Source organism: Cyphomyrmex costatus, unplaced genomic scaffold (genome assembly GCF_001594065.2).
Source record: "Cyphomyrmex costatus isolate MS0001 unplaced genomic scaffold, Ccosl1.0 scaffold281, whole genome shotgun sequence".
Taxonomy (NCBI): Eukaryota; Metazoa; Arthropoda; class Insecta; order Hymenoptera; family Formicidae; genus Cyphomyrmex; species Cyphomyrmex costatus.
The window spans coordinates 6,799-18,020 of NW_017276922.1; the positions used below are offsets into that span (position 1 = coordinate 6,799).

Here is an 11,222-nt window from a genome sequence, read left to right on the forward strand (position 1 = left end):
ATTCGAAACCAAGTGATTTAATTCTTCTTTAAAAAAATTATATCACAATTAATTTAAAAACAAAATGAAACAAATTTATTTAAATAGAAAAATTTAGAACTTCGTGAATGCAAGCCAGGCCGGACCCGCCGGACTGTTCGGGTAAGGTTAATTGCAAATGGCGCTCAACCATAAGAATCCATTCCTTTCAGCGGATTTCCTCCCAATTAGGGGTCACGAATCAGGACCACTTTTTCAGCTTGCGTTCTATTAAGTTCGGTCTCCTTCCCTCTTACTTCGTGGTCGGGTAAAGATTAGTTGCAAATGGCGCCCAACCATAAGAATTCATTCCTTTCAGCGGACTCCCTCCCAATTAGGGGTCACGGACTAGGACCATTTACGTTTCACAGAGTTCGATCTCCTTCTCTCTTACTTCGTGGCTATGTATATACTGTGCCAGAACCACGGTGCGGGAATATATATTTCCCTCTCTTTCTAAGATTACTTTGAGTGTTGTGCGCATGCGTTGGATTGATTGCATCCGCCAATAGGAAAATAGAGTGCGATCAGTGAGATGACGCGAACAGGTTATGCTCGTTATGCATTACATATATGCGTCAAGTCTCGTAAGTGAGGTTATAAACCTGTATTGTTATTTGTTAATTTTATAAATAAACAAGTAGTGACGTCATTAATCTGAGCATGGTGGAAATATATTTCCACCATAAATCTGAGTATTTCATACTCAGCTGACTTCAGACTCAGTTTCACTTGTGTGTAAATAGAAAGCAACTAATATCTCAATTCGCGAGGAAGAACAACATTTTTCTGCCCGATTCTTTCATTTCATGCAAAACGCATTGATTGAATATATTTTTATCAACATTTTAGGTGAGAAAAGAGTCTTCTCAACATTTACCCCAAATATAAATTTGGCAAATATGACGACACGAGAAATCTTAACCATTCAATTGGGCCATTATTCGAATTTTATTGGCACACATTGGTGGAATCTGCAGGTATTGATGGCTATAATTTTTTGTTTATGAATCTCAATGTATACGTGTCTGTTTAACAATTATATACATTATAAAATTATTTCACAGGAATCTAATTTCACGTATGACCCGAAGAATCCATCCGAGATAAACCATGATGTACTATATAAAGAAGGTGAAAACATGCGAGTAAGTATAATTATAAATGTAAAGATTATATTGCATGTGTTTTTCTACTTTCATAGATAGACAACAGAATTATATATATTGATGACACTAAAACTGTCATAGCTATTGAAGAAGTATGTTTATATAGCAATTTTATTTCTAAGATTATAAAATAAAAAGTTAAAATTAAATTAAATTAATACGCAGTCGTATTTTTGGAATAGTATATTTTTTTTACAAAAGATAAAGATTTTATGATTAAATCAATAATAAAATAGAAACATATATGAAAGCCAATGCAGAGATTGGTATATATTTTTGATATATGCAATTTGATTATATAATGAAAAAAATTCCTAAAACATTTTTCTTAAAAATGTAAGTTGTAATATTTTATTGTAATTCATACAATGAAGGGAGCAAAAGTAGTTTTTTGTACATTGCTTCTATATCTCTAAAATATTGTCTCTATATCTATATTTAAAACATATGGCATATGTGATAATATAAAAGTAGTGGTCATTATATTATATTTTCCAATAAATTTCTTTATTATAATTTTAAAATTCATATGATTCTATATATATGTTCAAACAAACTATATTATAAATATACACATTTTAATATTATAAAATGATAATTACTACTGGATAGTTATGTTTTAGAAACAAGTGACATTCACACCAAGATTGTTAACAGCAGATTTAAAAGGAGCACTAGGTTACCTGAGTGAACAAGCTTCATATGAAACAGAATCTTCAGACAATCAGCTACTATGGGATAGTACAAAATTGGAAATTACTAGCGCTGAACCTAGTCCCAGAACACCTTTTATTCAGAATTTAAATGAACTTGATAAAGCAGTAGATTCGGACAATTTCAACTTTGAAAACGATGTGAAGTCATGGGTTGACTATCTTCTACCACAATTCCATCCAAGAACAGTAACAGTTATCAAACAGTATTTACACAATTGTACGCAGCGGCCATTTAATATATTCACGTATGGACGCGATTTATGGTCTACGGAACAATTCTTTGACAATTTCACAGACAAAATACGATCGTATGTAGAAGAGTGTGATTTAATGCAAGGATTTCAGGTACATGATTATTACACGCCATGTTTTTATTAATTATAAGAACAATTATGTCATTACTTATGTAATATTTCAATAAATAGGTGCTTATGGATTCTACTGATGGCTTTGCTGGTCTTGGAACGTCTTGCGTTCAGCATCTACGTGATGAGTATGGAAAGAGTATCTTGGCGTTTCCATGTCTTGACTTTAATAATGCCGAACCCAGTGCATCAGACTTAGTTAAAGTTGTCAATACAGCATTATGTTGGCAACATATTGGAGAGAATTCGTCGCTTTATAGTCCACTTTCCTGTGGACAAGTCGGTTGGCCATTTGGGGCTGATGCGCGTAAATTTGAGAACATAACGTATAGTCCAGAGCTAAAATATCACAGTAGCGCGATATTAGCGACCGCTTTAGATACATTGAGCTTAAGATACAGAACTAAGAAATATCCGAGTGCCAGCTTATCCGATTTGTGTGCTGATTTGAACAAACTAGGTCGCAAAGCTGCAGCGACCAGTCTGAGTCTGCCGTTTCCCATGAAGATGAAGATGGATTTAATAGACATATTGGATGAATTCGAAGGCTCTCTATGGACAAGCCTAACACCAAGTTGCGATATACCAATGGATAATAATATGCAAAGTATAGCATTACGGGGAATTCCCGAGGACAGAATAAAGCGACCCGTTCACGAAGCTAGTAAACAAATGTCCAAACCAGCCTACAGATGCTCCAGCGTACACGAGATGATGACGTTGTATCTGGCATGTACGTGTCATGCATCGGCTACATATTTATCGAATATTGAGGCACCGCTGAAAATTACTTTGCCATATCCAAAGATGTTTAATAATAACGTAACTAAAGATGGAAATATCGCCGGCTGGCCCGTAGGAACTGGTAAGTCTTTTCTAATCCGAAAAATAACGTCGAAATTCAATACTGATAAAATTAAATAATGGTAAAATTTAACAACATTCACTTTCTTTTTCAGATGTAAATTCGGTTGCAGTAATGGCTGGAATGCACAGCGGTAGTAATGTCGCGGCAATGTACGAATCTCTACTTAAACAAACCAAAAGGATAAGAAGCATCAAGAAATTCCATGCCTTTACTGATTCCGGACTCGAGGAAGACGAATTTACAGAATGTGTTCATAATTTAACTGATTGTAAAGAGGCATATGAAGATTATTATCTCTAAAGAATTACTGAATTATAAATAGAAGATTATTATATTGAACAACGTTAATAATTCTAATATTTATTGTATCTTACCATTATTTTCAATACTTTGTACAAAATCTTTTGTAAAAGATTTACCACATACATAAAATTAATGATTAACATTTTGAAATATACGTTTTTTACAATTTTTTCTACAATTGTATCGATACAATTAATATAATTAACCTTCTGTAATGTCACATTTGAAACGTTTTAACACATGTACACATATATTTTTTAAGTCTCGACTAATCAATAATTTCCATTTAACAATTTTTTTTACAAATATAAAGGTCTTATAGAGTATTAATATTAGAGAGCTTGCATGTTCATATTGTTTATAAAAGAATTGTACAATTAGCAATAAAATATATAAGTAGGTCATAGTTTCTCGTAAATTTAAAATCGAAACATCCCTGATGGTAGGAGTGGCGAGACACACCCTGGTTATTAGATTGCACGATTTCGTATCGAACATCAGGTATGTGAAAACTCAGTCCTCGTTGTTCTTTCGTGAATGTAACAGTCTTTAGACCAACTTAAAAATTTTTATCCAAATTAATTTTCTTAAACTATTTTCCTATTAAAAAAATAAAAAAAGTATCTTTTAAATAAAACAAATAATTTAGAATCCTACGCTCGCGCACGTTTATAGTATTATATTTAAAAGAAATATTTAATTGAGCAATGGGAAATAAAGTGGCGACATTCACTGAAGAACAACTCGAAGATTATCAAGATTGCACCTTTTTCACGCGCAAAGAAATTTTAAGGTAGTACCTTTATTTGCATCATTTTACTTTTTCGAAACTTATTTTATTTTTGTACACAGAATATTTAAGAGATTTCGAGAAATAGGAGATCCTGGAATGGTACCGCGTATTATGACATCGCAAGAGGCATCGTCTTTTCGTTTGCCCCTATCGTATTTGGCTCGTATACCCGAACTCAAGGTTTATATTATCTAAAAATATCAAAATAATTTAAGTATACGACATTACATTTACGCAACTTTAATTATTATTCACTATATGTACAGACATCATACGAATTTTTATGTCTTTATTAAAACATAATATATATTTTGTGTATAATAAACTTAAATAATACTTAAACTTATTACATTTTAGCTAAAAATATATAATTTTCCGAGTTTTTGCTAAAAGGATATTTTCTTTCTTTTAATCCAAGGAAAATCCATTTAGAGAACGGATCTCGGAAGTTTTTACGCAACGCCAGGATTCAGAACAATCTACATCCGAAGGGATGTGTTTCGAGGAATTTCTCGAGATGTTGTCCGTGTTCTCTGAACAAGCACCGCGGGATTTGAAAGTCTTTTACGCCTTCAAAATTTACGGTACGGACCACCAGGTGAATCAGACGAGCGGACAGACAGACGAACGGACGGGCGGACCGTGAGAGAGCCTGGAGGTCGACCTCGCTGTACCTATAGTTGTTCCATGGGATGAGGAGTACATACGGCGTTCAGACACGACATCCACGATGCACGAGAATATTTGCACGGAACAACCGATCGATTTTGCCGCGGTGCGGCGTTATAATTATACCCTTGTCCGAACGGGATGTTTTTCCTTTGCCATAGATTACGCGTTTTTATCTTGTTATCCATTGCTTTTAGCTCTCATAAATATTTTACGATTAGGCTTAAGTGAAAAAGCATTATCGATACAAAGAAGAATCGCCGCTAGGTCCATTTAGCTTTGCTTGGACAATGTTCTGATGATCGTTTTTGTATCGCATCTATCAACTTGTAATCTTCCGCGAACAGATTTCGACGAGGACGGGGTGTTGGGCCTGGGTGATTTGGAGCGCACCTGTCGGCAACTGACTCGAGGTGGGCTAAGTGCCGAAGAGGTGACTACCGTGTGTCGAAAAATTCTGGAGGAGAGCGACATAGACGGCGACGAGGCTCTGTCTTATCTTGAATTCGAGCACGTTGTAACCAGATCCTCCGATTTTATGGCGACTTTCCACATAAGAATATGAATGCACGATCGAAGTCACATACACAGAAATAACGATTTTGTTGAAATATATTTGGAAATTTAACTGCAAATCAAAAATAATTTTATTAGATCATCAAGATAACGATGCAACATATTCAAGCGTGGTAAGTAATGTTAAAAAATTTCGATATTCTAGTAATCACAGTTTGTACATACTACGTATTAATTATTTTAAAAGTCTAACAAAATTATTTTCTGACTTATATCTAGCTACATTTTTAGATACCTATTTCAGCAAAATCATTCTTTCGTGTGCAAAAAATATATGTGAAGTATATCTCGAATATGTATGTTTAATTATAATATATATTTAATGTTTAAAATACTTGAATATACTTGAATGTTACAAACCGGATTAATCCTTCTCTCAATCATTTGTTAGTTTCGTTAAGAAACGTTTGATATATAATGAAAAATTTCAGCTTGAATAAAATAAAGAATAAATCTTTAAGCGCAGAGGATGCGGAACTTCTTCATATTATGAGCTTCGAAGTTATAATAGTCGATAAACGAAGAGAAATATAAAAAGCAGATGAACAATAAAACCGGTGTGTGATTTGAAAATTATAATACATCACGTAATATAGGATTAACAAATACCTGAGAAATGATGAGCTCGAAAATTATCTCTCTTCCGTTTCATTTCAGTTCGCGCTTCATGCGATGTAATTAATGCCCATTTGCTCATTTTTACTCTACTTTAATGAAGATTGCCGGCTTTTCAGTCGAGCCTTTCAATACGTCGAGTTTACGTCCATAGTCGTAGAGTGGAGACGAAGAGATACGCTCGAAGGTTGCCCGAGGCAGAAAAGAACAGTAACGCTTAAATAATAACGCATCTCGAACAAACGCGTCGGAGCCTATAACAGTTTCTTGACCTGCGACGTTCCGCGCCACGTTAATTTATCGTTGTGGTAAATTGAGAAGAGGTAATCTGCATAAAACGCGTCTGCGGATCCGCGGATCTCAGCGACGCGCCTATGGACCGCATACGTGACGAAGTTAATATCCTTCGTCATTAGTCGCCCACTGATTGCGGACTCGTGGAAAAAGTATCGCTATGCTCGAGTATATCGTTCGGTCGTACTCTTAATGCGCCACTTACGCGTGGACGACGCGTAAGCCGGCAAATTTTCCGGGTTGTCCGCGAATTGTGTCGCACCTTGGAGACACGCGGAAGTTGTATGAATAATTATAATAACGCGAAACCACTTTGACAAATTGGCAGCGCGTCTGTGACGTCTCGTCAGCAACAAATTTCTTAATGACTATGTTTCCTGCCACGTCTAATGCCGAGGTATATACATATGTATATGTATAACGATAGACAAAATCGCCCGGGGATCTCTCGTGAAATATCACGGATGAGACTTTCGTAAACTCGCTGAGGTAATTGTTAGCTCGATAGACATTTGACTGAGGCGCCGATGTATCGGACGTGTCAAAAGTCACGTTTCTTCATGATTCGTATGAAGCACGTTTTATTCAGGAGACATCCTGGGAATGTTCTTAGAACAGGGTTGCTACAAAACTGAAGATTACTGAAATCAGGTAAAAGTCAGGGGATTTTGCGAAATTTTCCAGAAAATTAAAATTTCTTTACTTTAGAGAAATTTAATATATATGTATATGTCACATCTATATAATTTTGAAATTAATACTGCCAACTTAATTAAAAATGCAAATAATGTCAGCAACGTTAATAATAATTTATATTGCTACGTTAAATTAATTTCTCGACGAAACATTTAGTAATTTCGAAATCAAGACAAAAATATAAAAAAAGTTTCAAAATATTATTCAAAATCAAAGAAAATTATGAAATTTTGTCTGAAAATCAGAAAACAGTTGTAGAGTTTTAGGATGAAGAATTTATAACAGTCCTCGTTTAGAAAAAGCAGGAATATCTATCCTCTGGATACGTGTTCAGGTGTTTCTTTGGATTGTAAGGGTCGCACCCTTATTGACCGTTTTCCCCAAACAATATCGTGAAATGTTCGTTTCCGTTGCATTCTATTATCTTCGACCTTTAAAAGCTATATTATTCTACTCGCGGTTCAGTTTCGACCACCTGTGGCTCGGATAAAAGTGCACAGGCTTTGAAACACCCTGTACATCGCTTTGTACCCGTCTCAGATATACCTTCTTGCGCTCTCACACATAAGTTGCCCCTGTTGAACAATAATGAGCGATGGTGAGCAAGTAACCGGGCTATTCATTCTTGCCCCAGACAGGAGTCCCTCCCGGCGACGCGGCGATGCGGGGGGAGATCCGCGAGTGCGATTTCACGACTACGTTAATTTATACAGGACGCGAGACGTAGGCGTCCCGTCCTCCGCGAGATCGAGTGGCGACCACGGAGGGCGGAAGAGCCTGCGTGTAACACGTTGCGTTTCATCTCCCATTATTTCAGGCGGTGGGCCGCCGCGCGTCCCAACAAAACGCCGCGTATCTGCGCGTTTACGGAACCGTACCTGCCGATTTCCAAAGGTTACTCGGAGCTATTCGAATGGATCGCGCGTGGAATACCGCGCGATTCTTGCGCGTCTCGAACGCATGCTCTGCGGCCGCGGCGCGGCGAATAATGGAACACACCGCGCGTGAGAAGCATGCCAATCTTTTTCGGTTAATTGCGATTAAGCTGTTAAATTGGTTTTTGCGGTACACCTTATGAGAGCGTGAGTTGTAGACGGTGCAAAAGATTTCGTTTCAGGTAACATAATAGTGCGCGTGTCGCACGCGTAATGCAATTACGTCGCGAGTTTAAGTACTCTAATTGTATTCCTGTCGCAAGTCGCTCCAATAAAATCGCCTTCTCATTTTCAACGCATAAGAGCGTCTAAGAATTAATAAACGAAATCTTTGTAGAAATTATAGGAAAGATTGCAGAATTAATGCGCTTCTACACGCAAATTGTCACGTTGCCGGTTTTTTATTACAAACGTGAGGGAGAGAGAGTGAGAGAGTGCTAAAAGTTTTCACAAAATTTCATCAAGCCGCTCTGTTCTCAGCCTTCTCGAGCATACATGCGCACGTCTTGCGTATTCGTCGGCATGTCGCCCCTTCGGACACTTCCCCTGTCGGAGCAGGCGGGCCCCCCTTTCTGCTTGCTGGTCGGCCAGGCCAGGCCAGGCCCTGGTCCGGTCGTCTTAAAAAGCGGTCGAAATCGGAGATACCGCCCTGTGGCACGGCCAGTTATAGACAGCCGCGCGGTAACTAACCAAGTCTCGGGACCAAGGCCATCCGGTCACTTCCCGGCCCCTACTTCGGGCCCCTGCCGTTCCACCGTCTCTCCTCGTCCTCCCGGCGGGTCGCGGAGTGGCCCTCGAGGCCCGTGAAGCTCTCCCTCCCGCCTTCCCCTCGACGCAGGAGTCCTCCGCCGCTCTACGTCGAGGAAACCCGGCTCTCTCGAGAGGCTTCCCCTTCGCGGGGCCCACAGCCAACCGCCTTCCATGCCGCGATATCCGTGCATTCTTGGACCTCCTCGACGCGGCTTGTCGCGACGGGTCCGTGCGGAGGGACTCCGCGTAGCTTCCCTCCTCTCCCTCCCTCTTTCCTCTCGGGCAGAGGCGAGACGAGAAGTTGGAGAAGAGGAATGAGAAGGCAAAGATCGCGGGTGGATGGCGACGTGGAGGAGAAGAAGAGATTGAGGTGGAGAAGGAGATGAAGAGGAAGAAGAAGAAGAAGAAGAAGCAGAAGAAATGAACAGTGCCGGCCAACATAGGTAGAGGGAGAGAGGAGAATGCACCAGAGTGGTGAAGCCGATGGTGATGCGATGGTGGAGGCGGTTGAGGAGGGCAGATTCGAACTCAACTTTTATGGCGCCCTGGCGTGGGCGAACTCTTGCACGCGCGAACACACTTTGGAATTTTCTTCCATGCCTCGATACAAAAGTCTAATAGTGATACTATTCGGATGTAAACTTTTCAGTGACTGGCGCTAATAGAAAGATTTCCGAGTTGTGTAGGCGGTTTTGATAGATGTATAACCGAATCCGTTGTCAAGCGATACTCTGAAGGCCGGAAGGTGTTTCAGAGTTTGGTCTGCGCGTGATCGTTAAACTTCGTTGTCTCTGCAGGGCACAAATTTTATCTAATTGCTATGTCATGCATCGTTTAAAAACAGATAAGATAAATGATACAGCAAGGGAAAATTTTCTTAATGTTAGAGAAAAAAAATGGGAACTCTTTAACCCTAAGCTATCCTTCGACGGGCAAATCGAAAGTTTGCAACGCATTTCAGTAAACAATTAACTAACCATAACATTATAACAATGTTGTAATTTCTTATCATTCAACAATCTAACGTACATGTGTATTATATTACATTTTTATTGTTAAGTGGGAAATTATAATATTGATGTATAAAAAAAACATTATTGTAAGTTGATATTTACTAATTTTTCGAAGATACGTGAAACGTTTATCCATTTATATTCACTTTTAGAAAAAAAATGTTTGCTTGTAGGTAAACGTTTTTCCAAATACACCTTTTATTTTATATACATATTATTTCCATTTTTATTACACTCAAATGTCTTTTTTACATTTAAAAGTTTTGATTTTTTCAACCCGTCACCCTAAGAAAACTTTAATGAAGCGACAAACGTTTATAATAAAAAATATGAAACTATTCGAAAAGACATTTTTCGTAAACGGTTTACTAAATATAGTGAATGTATTTTCGTTTAAACGTATAATAGCAAGCCCTAGTATTTACTGAGGTAATTATAAAATAAAAGCAACAGGTATTCAACTGTTCTTAAAGGGATCATGAATGTTAGGGAAATAATAAATAGGGCACAAAGTATCCTAAATAATTATAAACGTCATCCCTTAGAAAACATGAGAGACTTCCAAACAAGTTAACATTAATAAATTCTACAATATTTTCTTGTCACTTTCTATCAATAAAAATAAAACGATATATAGAAGCTAATAGATACAAGTAAATAGTTAAATTATTAGACACGATAATTAGAACACGACCAAGCTCATTTTGAAATTAGATAAATCAATTAGAACGTATAATAATGCCTTCTGTGTTTAATGCATCGAAGTTAAGAAAGTGACACGAGACGATTAATGACTCGTTGATACGAAAGATTTTATCTGATTGGCAGGTAGTAGTAGCCGAGTATATATTATCCGAGGCCAGCAATAAGTAAAATTATGATGATATTTTTTTGAAATTTGGATAATTTGAATTACGATTAGGAGAAGTCTCATAAAATATATGTCTATTCAGTCACCAGGAATAAGCTGATTCCATGACCTTGAAAAACGTCCTATGTAGTCATCGCGGACTACCGTTTCGCAGTAATATTATTCAGAGATAATATTAAATGCTCGGAAATAATGACGCCCTCTCTCTCTTTCTCTCGCAAACTAAGCGTGAGATACGGTCATGTCTCCCGATGGTATCTGCTAATTACCTTAACTGTATTGCCACGTAGTCGCACATTAGTCGCGCAACCGCTTTACGCCGAATGTATTATCATTCACGTGCCGTTAAGGGAAACTCGTACGAGCGTGAATTTTTGCCACGTCGGCATTGTAACGCAAGTTCATCACGATCGACTATCTGACAATAATTATGTAAGCGCTCGCATTAATCGTACGTCGTGCGGATACCACGCACAATAACGGCGCTTCTATGTTAATTAAGCTCGATTTGCCATTAGACTTAAGTTGAAGCCAAAAATCGACAACACATGTCCAACGCGTTGAGCGGGAT

General features: G+C 37.8%; 2 protein-coding genes across 3 annotated transcripts; both read left to right on the forward strand.

Annotated features, from left to right (window-relative positions):
* Nucleotides 1–576: 576 nt before the first annotated feature.
* Nucleotides 577–3,436, forward strand: mst (misato mitochondrial distribution and morphology regulator). Of its 2 annotated transcripts, XM_018541334.1 has the most exons (6): nt 577–605; nt 871–998; nt 1,086–1,166; nt 1,811–2,248; nt 2,329–3,133; nt 3,228–3,436. In XM_018541334.1, the coding sequence occupies exons 2-6, from the start codon at nt 921–923 to the stop codon at nt 3,434–3,436; spliced, it is 1,611 nt and encodes a 536-aa protein (XP_018396836.1). In that variant the 5' UTR covers nt 577–605; nt 871–920. The 2 variants fall into 2 exon arrangements, with proteins under 2 accessions (XP_018396836.1, XP_018396835.1); XM_018541333.1 differs by lacking the exon at nt 577–605 and having other exon boundaries at nt 708–998.
* Nucleotides 3,437–4,146: 710 nt separating this feature from the next.
* On the forward strand, nt 4,147–5,466 carry LOC108775083 (calcium and integrin-binding family member 3). The gene is made up of 4 exons (XM_018541362.1): nt 4,147–4,232; nt 4,292–4,412; nt 4,651–4,816; nt 5,249–5,466. Exons 1-4 carry the CDS (start codon nt 4,147–4,149, stop codon nt 5,464–5,466), a joined length of 591 nt encoding a protein of 196 aa, XP_018396864.1.
* Nucleotides 5,467–11,222: the final 5,756 nt, after the last annotated feature.

Coding starts and splice junctions, on each gene's coding strand:
- mst (XM_018541333.1), top strand. CDS start 828: ATGCAAAACGCATTGATTGAATATATTTTTATCAACATTTTAGGTGAG. Junction 999..1,085: donor CACATTGGTGGAATCTGCAG/GTATTGATGGCT, acceptor ATTATTTCACAG/GAATCTAATTTCACGTATGA. Junction 1,167..1,810: donor AAGAAGGTGAAAACATGCGA/GTAAGTATAATT, acceptor GTTATGTTTTAG/AAACAAGTGACATTCACACC.
- LOC108775083 (XM_018541362.1), top strand. CDS start 4,147: ATGGGAAATAAAGTGGCGACATTCACTGAAGAACAACTCGAAGATTAT. Junction 4,233..4,291: donor ACGCGCAAAGAAATTTTAAG/GTAGTACCTTTA, acceptor TTTTGTACACAG/AATATTTAAGAGATTTCGAG. Junction 4,413..4,650: donor CTCGTATACCCGAACTCAAG/GTTTATATTATC, acceptor TTTTAATCCAAG/GAAAATCCATTTAGAGAACG.